Below are 15,995 nucleotides of genomic sequence, written 5' to 3'. Positions count from 1 at the left end.
GCTGCTAAGGTTGATGGCAGACCACCAGCATTAAACGTGGTAATTTGAGAGTTGTCTCCATGAAGAGTCGTCTTTGACGAGCTCGAGATGATCTTCAGCGAAATGACTGCACTTAAGAGGTATCTTGTTACGGTTTTGCACTCCTAATAACAGATTGAGACTTTGCAAAATATGCGATGATGGAAAGTTTTTTTGTTGGGGGGTCATTGAAAATTTGCCTGCATGATTGTTCTGTTGATGTTGTTGTTACCTGTTCAGTTTGCTGCCCCATCTTTTGATTAACAAAAGAAACTCTTAGTTAGTTAGCGTGGCACAATCAATATATGGAGGAAAGAAATATGGCCAAGAGACAGCTAATCAATATATGTCTTATTTGCATCAAGTGCGGCATAATTTTTTGCCATTCTAATTTGAAAGCTGCAATTTGATCTTCCAGCTCCTAAAATAAGAAAGGGTAGTTTTGTTAGCTAAATTTTACCTTAATCAGATTTTTTTTTTTTTGGTCTGAAACATCAGCTAAAGCGGATTCAACAAGCATCCGTCCATCTTTGGATGTAGCTGGACAAGGCATTTCCGAAAAAGCATTAGCGAGGTCACTAGACCATTCAAGCCCAATAAAGGATGATCTCAAGTTTTGCCTTTTTCATTCAGAAAAATTGATGCATCATCTGACAAATTCGCCCAACAAGCAAACACCAGACAATCTCTGTGGTTTACAAACATCTCGACAAGGGACTCGCAATAAGGCGCTAGTGCTAGTAAGCAGTAATATGGATAACCAGTAGACGAACTAAATGTATACAAACCAAGAATGTTAGTAGAAGCCACGGAACTCTGCAGACATTAAAAATGTACGTACGGGGGTGCAATTGCTATATGCAGCAGTTGGAAGCTGTTCCTATACTAGTCGTCCGTTTGGAGTGGTAAAGCAAGGAGGAGAGGCTCTTTTATTGGAAAGGTGTAGTGTAGGAGATTTACGTAAAGGTCACTGCAGATGCCGGTATCCAACTTTGGCCGGCTATAAATGATTTTACGGTATACTTGGAAGCCTGAGTCGCTGTGAGACTCGGGTTTAAACCATCCCACTTCACCCTTTGCGCGACGCTGGATCCGGGACCTGTGTTTTGGTACTCGCCGTAGAAAATGGTGCTGGGTGGCTCCACATTGAAGACCCATTCAATCCAACCTTTGGGGGCTAGGAAGGCACCTATGTTGGTTTGCATGATTACGGTAGTGGAATAAGGCTTCCAGGGCCTGCCCAGGTAAGTGGGAGCTGTGAGTTTGTCCAGCGGAGACATGACACAGTTCTGAATGGTAATGCCTGTGTTCTGATTGGGATCCTTCTTTCCCTGAGCTGTAATGGTTACAAACTGATTGGGAAGCGGCTGTCGGGGCAGAATGTTGCAGTTCTGCAAAACAACCGCAGCATTGCCAAAAATGAAGTCTATGGTTCCGCTGATGTCACATTCGCGGTAGAATTGGCGATTGGAGTGGGTATAAAGGGTGTCCTGGAAGGCATCAAAGGAGCACAGATACAGCACAGATTGGTCAGAGCCTGATCGGAATGCCACGGCCTGGTGCTTAGCTGCTCCAGCAGTGTTCCTAAATGCCATACTCTTTGCGATGAAGCCTTTCCCTGCAACAGCTGGTTATGACAAGAGCCAAATATGTTTAGGCCATGTTTGTGAATTTCATGCAAATCTCATTTTGAATTAGAAAGCATCCTCAAAAACCTGTTGTGATTAGTGACTTGTAAATTAAAATGCATTCAATTAGCGGGGTAGGCCTCGAACAAATTACTCCACCCGCCGACCACCCTTAATCTGTGGCCATCCGTCATGTTCCCAACACGACAGAGAAAGAGAAGTCAGGGCAGTGCTAGCTAATTTGCACATGGCGGTGGGGTATGCTTATGCGCAGTAAATGTGCACTGCTCAGCAGCCTTCTTTTAGTTGTACAATTAAGGCATTAATGATCAAGTGAAACCACATGGAAACAGAACAAATCAAACCACCCTTGTGGCCCTCCTCATCTCTCAACTCAACTATCATCATGCACTACTTCGCTAAATTATGAGAACTAATTATACCCACCCACCAACAAAAAAAACATTAAACGCACATAAAAAACAAAAGAAAAAAAATCAGGGATCGATCGAGCTTTCAGACGGATTACTGACTACTGGTTAAGATATTTTGTGGTGTAACAGGCATTGAAGGTGTTCAATCAATTCAGTGACACGAAGAATCAGCACAAAACTAACAAAATTAATTTAAAGTCGAAAGCAGTTGGAGTTGAGTCATTCGCTGGTACGAGTTTTTAATCGGAGTTCAGTTGTTGAAAACAAAATCAAGCATAACATCATACCAGGAGTACGAAAGCAATATGGAAAAACTAATGTGTATAGGATAGCTAGGCATGAAAGGGAAGAAGAGTGAGCAGCAGCAAAATCCATCCACTTACCAAACGTGGCAGTGTCGAAAGTTGGGGTGCCATCTACGAAATTATCGTCGGAGGTAACAACGGTCTTGGCCTTGCCATCACCATACATCATCACATTCCACGTCGACTTGTCCAGACTCACTTTCTCCTTATACACACCGGCCTTCACGTATATGACGAATCTCGTTTTACTCTTCTTTGGAATCTTGGCCACAGCTTCGCTGATTGTCCTGTAATCTCCGCTGCCATCCTGGGCCACCACCAAATCCGGCTTTGTATTTTCATTTGGCGTCTGAAGCAGCCTCCTATCCGCCGCTCTAACCCACCTGGGAAAACCCCCGTCTGAGTCTGTCCCTGCTGCCAGCAACTTTCTGTGAATTGGGATGTTGAACCCACTGAGAATGGTGAGGAGTTTGGAAACAATGGCCAAACTGTTGCTGGCAAATTCGGTCGAGTTCCGGGAGGAAGCCCTGACTTGTTCAGCCAGCACCGTAGCATTCACCTCTTGCAGCGAATCCAAGCAAGTCTCCAGATCAGTGAGGGAGGCGCTGAGCCAGGTCTTGAGATCGTTGACTCTGTCGACGGTGAGCAGTCTGTCGCCCTCGCTCACGTTGAGGGACGAGAGGGATTCATCGGTGGCGTCGACCGCGTCGTCGATGACGGCTTGGCAAACCCCCAAAGCCTTCTTGAGGGGGAGGTCGCGGGCGTCGCTGATCCAGTGTTGAGGGAGAGTGGAGAGTTTCTGGAGGGAGGCGTGGACAACTTGTAAAGAGAGCTGGAAGAGCTTTTCCGGGTCGGTGGTGGAGTTGGAAGCCTCCAGGGAGGAAATGCTGGTGTAGCAGGAGTCGGGATGGACGGTGACGCTGCAGATTGCTCGAAGAGATTGAGATGGGGAGGTAGGAGCATCATTAGCGTTACCCTTGCTGTTTTTCTTCTTGTGGGCAACAGTTGCCACCACCACTCCAACGATGAGGGCTACCAAGAGAAGCAGAGAAACAAGCAAGACAATGATGCGCCTGCGGGTTTTTCTCCTGAATGCTTGTTCTTCCACAGGGTCCACCTTGCCGTAGCCCTTGAAGGACTTGATGGTGTCCATCATCAAATATCAACCTGTCTTCTGTTGATGGTGTCTCTGATGGTCTCTTCTGATATCTGCGACTTCTTGTTTGGTGTAGCGAGTAGTAATTATTTATGGGAAAAGCGTGGGATTTATCAATTGTTTATGGGAAACTGTCTATGGAGCAGTAGCATGTTGCAGTAGTAACCACTAGTAGTAAGTCGTTTGCTTGTCTTTATTTTATAGTTGTAGTTTAATACAGCAGGATGGATGGGTCGTAGAATTAGAAAGAAAGCAATGAGAAGCTTTCTGGACCTGTTCCGCGATGCTTCTTTCTGAAGATCTGACCATCATTCAATAATTTAGTCCGACCATATAGCCCTCCAGTTAAGGTTAAACAAAATGACTGTAAAGTAAGAGGAGGACACGCTCCATGATTGATTGCTTCCACCTGTCATTGCCTAACTAGACAGAGTACTTCTTTTTTTTTTCCTTCCAAATCTGAGGTGCCGCCGTCTTTCTTTCTTTCTTTTTTCTTTTTCTGGCTTTTGGACAATTTCCATTTGTATCAGGCATTTGAAGTTCCATTTGAAATAAGAAAGGAAGTTCTGGCCCTCCTCGTATGTTGCAATTTCAACCGCCGTTTTCCTTGATTATTATGCTCTTCTTTTTTCCTCTTTTTTGTAGTCTGATTTATTAGTATGTGTGAGCTTTGGAAATCTTGGTAACCTTGTACCTCTTCTCTTGTTTAGGGACATTAGTCAAATCGAATGCCCTATAGAAGTTTTGTTGATTAGGGTTCGAACACTGCCAACATTAATATTTATTTCTGCCAAGGAACAACAGCAGCAGTAGCAGTAGCAGTAGCAGGCACACCACACACACACAGGAGAAGGAGAAGAAATGGAGGTGTAATTTGGAGGAGACAGATGGAATTGAAACATACAATGGAGTGCGCGTCCGGCAACCAACGCAGCTCCAGTACAATTACGCGGTGGCGGGAGGACCGTTTTACTCGGTTCAGGAAAACCAGAGACCAGTTCCTTCGTCCTAACTCATCAATTAGTACTTATTATTTAACTTTAAAAATAAAAAATAAAAAATTCCCCACTGGACTGATGCTGCTTGCCTGCTAGTACCATATTACTAGTACTATTATTATATGTTGGGTATGGACAAACCCAGCATTATTATGTTGGTTTTTTCCTTCTTATTGAAGATTTTTTGATTGATTCAACTCGCACCAGATTCTCACCACCACCAGAATCTCCTGGATTTTTTGCCTCTGAATTTGAAAAACTAAACAAGTAAGTTCTGATTGAATTATCTTTTTTGAGTATTTCCGATGGAATCAAAGGCAGCTCACATTAAATAAATTATATCTCATGGGGTGTATCGCAACGGATGTATTACAGCGAGGAGCGTTGATAAAGTCTTAAATATATTCTCAAATTTGATTATGTTTCAGATCATCCTTGCAATTTTTTTAATTATTACTCTATTATTCTTTTTACGTGTAATGCAAAGAATTGAAGTTCGAAGAATTTTCTATGATGTGTCAAACTTTTGTGTTAACAATATTGGATTTGTTTGGATTGAGACTTATTTACAAAATATTATTAGTTATTAGCATCATAAACATATTTTTTAATTAATTTTTTTGTATTCTCAACTAATTTTTTGTCTTGTATATATTCTATCATAAAAAGTACCGGCGGTACCGGCTAGGTTTGGATAGCAAATTTTTCCAAAAAAATTTTTCGCTTGCACCATGAGCACATTCCCCAATTCACCTTTTTATCTCACATACATCACACCACAAATAAGTGCTACAGTAATTATTTCATATAATTATTTAAAATAATAATGCTGTGTTGTAAATAATATTTCAAATAATTTCTTATCCAAACACAAATATTAAAAACATACTAGTAAAAATCAAAATTGACGACACAGCAAATTGATGGCTCTTCTATTTTATTTGATAGTAGTATTTGTTTATAGAAGGCGAAATGGAAAGCTGGAAACGGTGCAATTCAAGAGCCAGAAACTTAAAAAAGAGTATCCAACTAGTTCTAAAAGTTAAAAACACCCACTGAAATTTGGACTTTTAGCCCACTGAAATTTGGACAACCCATCAATCAGCACAAAGGAATTTTGGGTTGACCTTAGCAGCGGATAACCCTCAAGCTTTATTTGTCGGTTTTTGAGCTTTAATTCATGCGAAAATGTAGCACTCTATTTTTAGTAGTGTTAGACGCAGACACATATATGTATATATATATACGTCACAATTTGTGGAAAGTCGTGGACTGCGTCACAACTACTCCGTGGGAGGTGGCATTAGCGTAAATTCAGTTTATCTTGAGCCCACAAGCCACCGACTCTACATATTTGTGCTGGGTTGATTCTTCTTCTTCTTCTAGGTTATACAACAGCCTCTTGAGTTCAACCCTTGGCTCCCACATTGTCACTTAATTATGATTTTCTCTCAGATTAAATTATACAAATGTTATCGTTGTGTCAAGAAAAAAAGAAGAAAGATTCTTGTTCTTCTTGTTCTTTTTATTTTCTTTGTTTCTTATATATAATCAATTGTCAATTTGTCATGTGGCTGGGTTGTAGTCAGCTGCACATTTTGGTGTGACCGCCCGACCAGGACCAGCCTGCCCTCCCGTGTGAAGACGTTGACGGTATCAAGAACACCATCCAACCAACCAACTTGGGCATATATATATCTGTTCACATCTGCCGTCTGATCAGCTCCTCGTGCCGAGGATTACGCCAATCTCCGGAAGGAGAATTGTCTGATCCTTATTTGTACTTGTTTTATTTTTCTATCCGCTTATTAGGGAACATAGGCCACGGAATATTTGACTGAAACTCGAATGATGGCCCCATAACCCCCTGTGTGAAATGAATTCATCAGTTGAAGTGACCAGGGTAGGGATGCCCACGACCCATTACCCATTTTACCCAACCCAAACCCGCCCCAATCCCCTATTTTGACACCTCTACTATATATACATCTTCGATACTTGAGTTGGTAAAACGGTACGGTAAATATTAAATCATTAAATTTACATGCACAGGATCTGCGCAAGTGTTTGTCATGGATCAAACTATCTCATTTCGTTGAGATTCAATTTTGTGGCTGCATCAAATTTCGAGAACCAAAAACAACGAAAAAGAAAAGAGGATGAAGGAGGATTGATTTAGGAGAACAACTTTAAGATAGTTTTCTTCAATTATTCAAGCTTCTTTTTTTTTTTTTTTTTTTTTTTTTACAGGTTACACGTGCTATTATTAAGTACTCTTCCCTCTTTATACCAACTAAAATAAAATAAAACAAATGGAGGATCCAATCTATGTGCAAGTTGTATTTCATAAATAAATAAACTTTGCATGAAGTAATTTGATGTGAACATTTTCGTTTATGGGCAAAATAAAATAATTCTCTTATTTTCTTTTATGCAGCGTGTTTTTTAGAAGTATGTTCTGTTTGGGCCTCGGGTTTTTCAGCGGAGAAATGAGCATATGAGAGTTGGTGCCCAGCCCAAATTCTAGATTGCGCAAAGGACCATTTAAAAAGAGACTACTCTCTTCATCAAAACACATGAATTCTTCGGCCCAAGAAAAATACTGAGACGCGCAAATGAATAGTGTATTTATTAATAAACCTTAAAACGAGTCCGATCGGTGCCGGCTCCAGATCAGTTTAGTTTTCTCATCAGCTGAAGAGTACCAACAAGTTATTTATCTCTCTATTATTTCGTGACGATGGGAGGACAAGTGACTCTCAGGCACGTACACACTTTTTATGAAACATTCAATCAAATCCACCATGAGCAGCTAGTGGCTAGTGTAGTGCTCCGCCGCAAGAAAAGAACAGTAGAACACTGAAACGGCAGCTGCACATTAGTTAATTAATAATTAATTGGAGTAGTAATTTAATCGATTGAGATTGGAAATGCTGTTGGGTGAATTGGAAAGTTGATCTCACGATTTTCATAAGCCAAGGGCGAACGGGAAGCCAGTGGCGCCCAGCCAACTGTTGCCGTCGATGAACCTTCCGGGAGTGAAAGCTTGGGCCTCCGCTGCGCTCGTAATCACCTTGTACCCTTTCCACTTCACCCTTCCGGACGTCCCCGCTCCTGCCCCAGTGTTCTGATACTCCGCGTAGAACAGGGTACTCAGCGCAAAATTCCCGTTCCATTCGTGCCAACCTGCAGGGTCGATCACGTCCGTAACCGTCGACTGCATCACCACCGTCCTGGAATACTCCTTCCACGGCCGTCCCAGGAACGTGGGGAAATTCTGCTGGACGGGTCTCAAGTCGGACGTGGCCCCAATCCTGCACTTCTGAATCACAATGCCGGTGTTCTGGTTGGGGTCGATCCTGCCCTGGGCCGTCACCATGTTCTTCTGCCCCGAACCGGGCAGCCGAGCGTGGATGTCACAGTCTTGGAAGACGGCGGCGCCGTTGCCGAAGATGAAATCGACGGTTCCGGCGATCAAGCAGTTGATGTAGAACTGGCGGTTGGAGTGGGCGTAGAGGGTGTCTTGGTGGGCCAGGATATCGCACTGGTAGAATGCGGACAAATCAGAGCCCACCCGAAGGGCCACGGCCTGGTGCTTGGATGAACCCGCCGTGTTCTGGAAGGTTAGGTCCCTCGCTAAGAATCTTTCGCCAACCGCCGCTGCATTGCGTGTGAGACATCCGATCCATTAGACGTGTAACGTCAGACAGACAATGCATAAATAAATACTCCGTAGTAGTAAAGTGGTAGAATAATAAATCAAACCATTAGCGAAAATTCATGGTCCGTATCAGTTTGCTTTGCAGACAACTTTTGACCCCAAAAAAAAAAAAAAAAAAATTTTTGCAGACAACTGACAAGACAATATGCATCAGTCAGGACGGTCTCCTATGCTGGGGTATATGCCGTTTGTTGTTGCCTCCTCTCTTTCTTTCGTCTTCCCAGCTGCTACTTTGCTACTCCATTACCGTGTATAATCTCCTGTGTTTAAATCCAATTGAAACCCCCTGCAATCGCTCGCTCTTTTATTCACCTTAATACGTATAATTATTATTATTTAACAAGCTTGTGGCTATAAAGCTTCAATTACTAACTTGTATATTACCGCTCTATGTGTGTGTGTGTGTGTGTAGAGGGGCTACGTTGCCAGCTGCCTATACACAATTTACGATGCAAATGTGTAGTCTGTACTTTTGCTGATGTTTCATTATTGTCATCATCAAAGCACTTTTTTGACTCGATTCATGGAGAAATAGGTATCACCATGAATACAAATCTACTAGATTCATGAACACTGGGTTATTGTTGTCCGACAGCTCACCAGCTTTCAATTTGAAACGGACGGAACCGTTTCAAAGAAGGAAACCATCCGGAAAAGAAAAACCACATCCTGCCCAAAGGAAGTAGCGTGCGCAATAGAACTTTTAAAGTCAATGCACAGCATAGAAAAGTGACAAACCTCTTATTCATTCCAGCTGGAATTGCAATGCACCGATTCTTAAATAATGGTGCTAGCGTAGTATTTGGCATCAGAGAGATAGTGTGTTTGGATTGCATTTTCCATGAATTTTTCGTTGGAAAATTACTGTAGCGATTTGATGTATGTGAGGTAAAAAGATGATAGGAAAATGTGTTCACGGAAAACAAGACCATTTTTTGGTGAAAAATGGCTATCCAAACAAGCCCTAGCTAGCAGCATTATCCTGATCCTAAGAATCGGATTGATGACGAACCTTTTTATTAACATTAAACAATTATAACAACTTATGGCCATTGATGATTTGATGAATGCAAAAAACTTGACTAGGTTCCTTCCTATCTTTTCTTAGAAATAGGACTTGAACCCAAAATATATATATATATATATATATATGTATAGTTTCCTAAACCTTAAACCTTAAACTTAACATATTTTTGCATCCGATAATAAATGCATTTTACTACTGGTAGGGAGATGATCAGAACCGAGAATGGCTGAAATTTTTTGTCTGTTTATTTTCTTCTTCAGTCCGTGATTCAGAAGAGCACGTGCGTTCTGGTAGGAAAAGTTAAAATATTTTTTCAATATCAAATGTAGAGAATTAATTACGAATTACACATATTATTATGAATCAAACTTCAGGGCTGCTAAGATGATGGATCTACTTCTACATTCTACTTACTGAGGATAAGGATAAAGGAAGAATGAGAGAGAAGGCATGTATAGGTGTAAAGCCGATCAGGGAACGGCAAAAAGAGAGCCTTCTGCAAATGGACACGGGTGGTCCGGTGAAAAGACAACTTTAAGTTTGGTTTGGCGAAGGAGATGACGGAACTATTAATTGTGCATTAATTCCAGTTATCGTTTCTGCCGGAGTGGACCACCGCTGCTCCTTCACTCCACCCTCCACCACTACTCCACATCCAGCTACTATAGTACTATCGAAATTAACTCTTAGCTAAACATCTGTCACCCTCCTCCGACTTGGGTAAGTTTAATTACTACCGCCACTTATAACTTAACCGAACAAAGTCACAATTAAATTTCTCTCTTGTTCACGGCCGGGCAACTCTAAACTACTGTACATGATCAGTAAGGTGCCTGTGGTGAATGTACCCTTCTCTTTTTTCCTTTCTAATCTCTTAAGTTTCGGATATTTGCAATTATATAGGAGTATCTACCCAATTTAATGAGGAAGAATTATTAAGGAGGATTAAGAAAAGCAAAAACAGTGTAGTAGTAATTATGTAACTCTCACCAACTGTGGCGGAATGGAAAGTGGTGCTGCCATCAACCACATTCCTGCTTGCGGTGATGATTGTTTTGGTTCTGCCATCCCCCAAGAACATTATGTTTGTCTTCTTTTTCGGCACCTCCACATTTTCTCTGTAAACCCCTGCTTTTATTCTGATTACATATCTCCTGCTGCTCTTCTCCGGTGCCGCCTCCACCGCCGCCGATACTGTTTTAAAATCCCCGCTGCCATCAGCCGCCACAACCACGTCAGCTCTCACGGTTGAAGACTGCAGCAACCTCCTGTCCCCTGCAGACAGCCAATTTGGCCACCCATTTGTCTCCTCCTCCTCCAGCTTCCGCCCGCCGGCCTCACTTTCCCTTTCCATGTCCGTATCGGTCATGTTCTTGATCATGGCTAGAGCATTACTACACTGCTTTTCTACCTGCACTTGACCGTTCGACAACTCTTGGCGCACGTGCTTATCGGCGTCGTCGTGAGAGAAGCCGTCGAGGCATGTTTCTTGGTTAGTCATGGCAGCGCTCATTAGGGTTTTGAGGTCGTCGGCGTGTTGTTTAAGGGATTTCTTGCTGGGGTATAGTTCGAGGTCCTTGACGGTTTGGTGGAGCTCGTCCAGAGTTTCGTCTATGGTCTCCAGGCAGTCATGCAACGCAGTCTTCTCGCGTTCCGTTAGATTGCGGTGCGTGGCAATGAGGTGCTCGACAGCAAAGTAATTGTGCTCGACAGTGGTGGTGGTGTGGTTCAGCACTAATTCTATCACGTCCTTTTGGCTGGTGATTTTTTGGCTCACTGCTTGGGGAAGGTTGGCCAGCGTAGAGAAGCATAAATCAGGGTATAGCGTGTTGCTGCAGGAGGACTTGACGATTGCATGGGCTGCGCTGGAGACTCGGAGACTTTCTTGCTTGGAATTGTTCTTGCGTGAATTGACTCCAGTCACTGCTCCAATTACTGCTGCAACCAACACGATTGCTGCCAGAAGAGTTATGAACAAGAGTTTCTTCCTTTTCTTGGACAGGGTAGTGTCATTCCCGGAATGCGGCATTATTCTTCTCAAGTGTTCTCCCAGGCGTGTCATGTTGGAAACTCGTTCGGCTCTAGTTAGGCCTCTGGCTTTTGGCTTTTTCCGAACGAAGAGGGATGCTTGAGCTGAGGGATGTGGTGGTGTTCCAGGAGAACAATATGACGCCCGATCTAACACTTTAATTGTAAGGTTTACATGGATCAAACAGTTTTAACAGGGGTGTAATATATAAATATGTAACAGAAGGTTCAATGCCCTTGAGAGTGTGAAAGAAATAGCGGTGTCAATTGGGCATTTTTAGTAGGGTCGAACTCAGCTCACAATCTCATATTAAAAGCTTCAATCTAAGCTCACACTATTATATGAGCTTCAAACTCAAATCGAGTTTATGCCAAACTCATAATTAAATATATAATTATATAAAATATATATTTTATAATTATAAATTAATACAAATTTATATACAAGTTATTAACATTTTATATCATAATATGTATAATTATAAATTATAGATATTATTACATATTTTTATGTATATAATTATCCTCATATATAAGCTAGGTTTTAATTGAGCATGAGTTTAATATAATTTAAATTCGACTCATATTTAATTAGATCCAATTTCTATCTGACTTAATTAAGCCTTGGATTCGGTGAGCATTTTTCGAATCGAATGTGTGAGCATAGATTGGTCCGGCCCTATTCACAGTTACAGTGAGAATAACTCGAGAGGGTTACAGGGAATGTTTAATTGGCCCGGGAACGTGGTAAATGTTGAATTATAGATGCCATGTGAATGGTGGGGTCATCACTTTTCCTTTCGGTTGCCTCCATTGTTCGTAGCACGTGGCTGGTGATGGGAGATTGACAGTCAGACTATCTCCACGGCCTCGATTCTCGAGACGACAGATACTACTAAGGAAGGATTTAGATAGACTTTTCAAACTGATTTCGCATGCTAATTTGTACCATTGCATGTGCAGAATTTTTTTTTTTTTTTTTTCAATACTTATACAACTAATTGACAATAATGCTATTAGGGATGTAATCAAATCGATCTGCTCGCGAGCAGCTCGGTCAAAAGTTTGACTCAAATTCGGGTCAACCCGAGTTCGAGTCGAGCTCGAGCGGCTCGATAAGTTAAATGAGTCGATTTCAAGCATTCAAAAGCGATACTCGAAGGCTCGTCGAGCCTTATCGAGCTTTTTAATTTTAATTATTTAATATATTATTGTTATAAAATTATTCTTATACCAAAAAGAGTTGTTGAATTTACGAAATGTTTCAAATCGTATAAAAATTTTAAAAGAACAATAATGTCTTTTCGCACAAAAAATATCAAAAAAATGAAATTTAGTAATTCAAGTTCGACCGAACTCGATAAGGCTCGATTGACTCGAATCCATGCGAGTCGAGCTCGAGTATTGCGAACAAGCTTCGAGCTCGAGCTCGAGCTCCAATAATACTACTCGTTCGAGCTCAAGCTCGAGCTCGAGTATCTTTCTTGTATGTCGAGTCGAGCACAAGTATGGCGATACTCGAGCTCGACTCGATTATAGCCCTAAATACTACTGTATAAATATGTAGGCGGGAGTAGATTTGGACTAAAAATTAATTGTCACGTGACGATGATGATGATTGCTGATGAGCAAATATTTACGGGATAAATTTCGGAAACTCCCTTGAAGTTTTGGATAATTTCATATATTTTAGTGTGTTTGGATTGTAAATTATTTGAGATAATTTTGTAAAAAAATACTGTAGCACTTTTTTTGATATGATTTATGCGAGATAAAAAAGTGATTGAAAAATGTGTTGACGATACAAGCAAATCAGTGTGTGTAAATAAGGTGTAAATAAAGTGAAATAACTAGTTTCTCTTGAAATTTGTAAAATTACACTAACTTGTTTTGAGGTTAATGTTTTTGTAGCAAATCTAGTCCAAATCAGAGATAGTATGATTAATAAAGTACTTTGAGAAAAGAGATAAAAGTTTTATTTTGCAAATGCCCTTTGTACTTGTATACAAGTTGTATTATAAACGGATGAAAAACATATTAATAAAACTAAGAGAAGGTAAGTGTAAATGATCAAGAATAAAAAATAAGTAGCGAATGACTTTTTCTACAAAGTTGGACCAACCAGACTATTATCGTTTTATGTATAAAGGCAACAAGAAACATTAAGATGGATCTCACTTTCATTTGAAGCAGCAAATTTTGAGGTGAAAAAAATAGTGATTTTGTGTGAATTTTGCAAGTTGAAGGTACGTGCAAAAAACTACGAACCTATCAAACTGTAGGAGGAAATCATAAAATTCACTTATATCCTTTAGCATCAAGAACAAATATTACAAATGTAATCGTAAGATGACAATGAAGATTTTTTAGAGTACAAGAAATTCAGATAAATTACTATTTAATGTATCGAATTTTGAGAGTAAACAAATATTAGGTACATCAATTGACACCATTTTATAATTGCCGGTCACAATTCATCATTAAAAAAATTTCAGCAACTATTTTCATTAATTAGTTATTAACAGTTAATTAGTATCCTAATTATTTAGTTGCCAGGTGTTAATTTCCAATAAGACATAATATCTGAGGGTATATGAATAAATTTTTTTTTTTTAAATGAGACACTACAGGGAGGTTAGTGTTATATTACAAATCTTAGGGGAGGAGAGTGAATTTATTAGAAATCTAAGGGGAAGTTTCTAAAATTATACCAATATTCAAATATAGAACCAAGGACTCGTGTGGTTTGTTTTGCTGTGAACACAGAACACGTGAGCGAGGCGTTTTTTCTCTCTTTCTTTCTTTTCTAGTAATTTATTGGTTGGCAGGGTCCCCATTGTTGTTGGCCATTAGCTAAAGAGGGTGTTGTTTGCAAGTTGTAATGCAATTGACAATAAAGTTGATTGGGTTGCCTACTTGTCTTGCCCTTTTGTTGGACTGGACACCGGACACCAGAACGCAATCATTTTCTTTCGTTTTTTGGTTTCAAGATCATCCACTGGCTGTATAATCTGCCAGTTCCATTGCGGTTTTCATTAGATTCGCAGTGAAAGAAATGAAACTATTCCCATTTTCTGAACTACAGTATTTATTTATCCAAGATGGATGGAGGAATCGTGCGGAGCTCCGCGAGAATTTAGACACAGTAATGTGTAACTTGAGACTAATTTCTACCAGTTTGGCAGATGCACCTTAGACACGAGCTGCAAAAAAATGGATGTGAAATCAACAAGACAACCACTATGTATTCTCTCTCGGCTGATGGCACTAAAATTTAGGGGTGGGAAGCATCATATTGACTTTTGGGTCAATCGAGGTCCAACATTGGCGTTTGAGTTAGGATTTAGGCAACCGATCCCTGCGTAATTTTAGCCATGCCTGAAGGCAGGCAGGCACCTATAAAAATAGTACTCCCTCCGTCCCACTTTGATAGTCCCGTTTTCCTTTTTCGTCTGACCCAAATTGTAGTCCAGTTTTCAATTGAAAAATGTAGTTATATTTTAATTTTTCTAAAATACCCTTATTCAATGTAAGTTGTTGTTACTATAAACTTATCCAATTTAATGAGAGTTGATTCTTTTTTTTTTTTTACCATCAATTCAAGTTCTCATAAAGTTATACTCTAATTAATGTGAGGGTATTTTAGAAAAATAGTTACTTAAATTGATTGTTCTAACAAAATTAATTATATTTTTTAAACCGTGTAAAAAAATAATCAAAACTATCAAAATGAGACGGAGGGAGTATTATGTTTTTCCAATAATATGCTATCTAAATACACCCAATACTTTGCGCCGCTATGGTGGACAGCCCATAAAACTTACCATCCAGACAAAAGCGGCTGCATGGGGGAACAAAGGGCCTGTTTGGAACCTGAGTTTTTTGGGAGTTTGTCTAAAACTTTACTGTAGTGCACTGTAGAAGTTTTTGAAAAAATTTTATAGAAGTTTTTGTTGGGTGAAAACTTTTTTTTTCTTTTCTTTTTTTTTCCTCTTTCCCTTTCTTTTTCTTTTTCTTTTTCTTTCTTTCCTTTTTCTTTTCTTTCTTCTCTTTTTCTTCTTCTTCTTCTTCTTCTTCTTCCCCGTTACCTCCGCCACCCCCAGCAGCAACTCCACCTCCCGCCGCCCCCCTCTGCCCCGCCGCCCCCCTCCCCCCGCCACCCTCTCTGCCCCGCCTTCCCCCTCTGCCCCTTCCCCCTCCCGGCCTTCCCCCTCCCCCGCCACCCCCCTCTGCGCCGCCCCCTCTGCCCCCCTCTGGTCCTAAGATTCAGTCTAATGAGCAAAAAAATGTTATTCAAACGAGAACCTTCCAAGATCTGCTAAAAGACGAATATGATGAAGATTTATTTGAGTACTATGCTACTACACAACTTGTTGTGGCCTCTCTGGATGGGTCAGTGGAGCCAATTGGACCACCGGCCATATATACTTCAATGGAACCATCTCCAGATGAGCAATATATTTTGAGTACTTCAATTCATAGGCCATTTTCTTTTATCGCCGCTCCCCTCTGCGCCACCCCCTTATGCGCCGGACGTAGAGAGAAAAAAAAAAAGATAAGAGAGGATGATGGTAGGGGAGGAAGAGGGGGAGAGGGAAAAAAAGGGGGGAAAAAAAAAAGACCGGCACCGGAAATTGGTGACGGAGCCGGCAATGGAGGTAGTGGTGGGGGAGGAAGAAG

The 15,995-nt window shown here is 40.8% G+C and overlaps 2 protein-coding genes across 4 annotated transcripts; both read right to left on the bottom strand.

Moving 5' to 3' along the window:
* Window positions 1-622: 622 nt before the first annotated feature.
* Window positions 623-3,858, bottom strand: LOC113739553 (pectinesterase 3). Its single transcript, XM_027266791.2, has 2 exons — window positions 2,464-3,858; window positions 623-1,645 (listed from the first exon to the last, which is right to left on the bottom strand). The coding sequence occupies exons 1-2, from the start codon at window positions 3,539-3,541 to the stop codon at window positions 975-977; spliced, it is 1,749 nt and encodes a 582-aa protein (XP_027122592.1). The 5' UTR covers window positions 3,542-3,858; the 3' UTR covers window positions 623-974.
* A 3,284-nt stretch (window positions 3,859-7,142) lies between these two features.
* On the bottom strand, window positions 7,143-11,504 carry LOC113739554 (pectinesterase). 3 transcript variants are annotated; one of them, XM_027266793.2, is made up of 3 exons: window positions 10,278-11,498; window positions 7,503-8,199; window positions 7,143-7,410 (listed from the first exon to the last, which is right to left on the bottom strand). In XM_027266793.2, exons 1-2 carry the CDS (start codon window positions 11,347-11,349, stop codon window positions 7,508-7,510), a joined length of 1,764 nt encoding a protein of 587 aa, XP_027122594.1. In that variant the 5' UTR covers window positions 11,350-11,498; the 3' UTR covers window positions 7,143-7,410; window positions 7,503-7,507. The 3 variants fall into 3 exon arrangements, with proteins under 3 accessions (XP_027122594.1, XP_027122595.1, XP_027122593.1); XM_027266794.2 differs by having other exon boundaries at window positions 7,143-7,398; XM_027266792.2 differs by having other exon boundaries at window positions 7,143-8,199; window positions 10,278-11,504.
* Window positions 11,505-15,995: the final 4,491 nt, after the last annotated feature.

This window comes from Coffea arabica, chromosome 4c (assembly GCF_036785885.1).
Source record: "Coffea arabica cultivar ET-39 chromosome 4c, Coffea Arabica ET-39 HiFi, whole genome shotgun sequence".
Lineage (NCBI taxonomy): Eukaryota > Viridiplantae > Streptophyta > Magnoliopsida > Gentianales > Rubiaceae > Coffea > Coffea arabica.
Note: the sequence above shows the minus strand (reverse complement) of the source record. Positions and strands in the feature narration are given on the sequence as shown.

What these genes read in the sequence shown, in the direction of transcription:
- LOC113739554 (XM_027266792.2), bottom strand. Translation starts at nt 11,349, where the DNA reads ATGACACGCCTGGGAGAACACTTGAGAAGAATAATGCCGCATTCCGGG. An exon ending in TTTCCATTCCGCCACAGTTG is followed by an intron (nt 8,200 to 10,277) that starts GTGAGAGTTACA and finishes CACGCAATGCAG; the next exon opens with CGGCGGTTGGCGAAAGATTC.
- LOC113739553 (XM_027266791.2), bottom strand. Translation starts at nt 3,541, where the DNA reads ATGATGGACACCATCAAGTCCTTCAAGGGCTACGGCAAGGTGGACCCT. An exon ending in TTTCGACACTGCCACGTTTG is followed by an intron (nt 1,646 to 2,463) that starts GTAAGTGGATGG and finishes TGTCATAACCAG; the next exon opens with CTGTTGCAGGGAAAGGCTTC.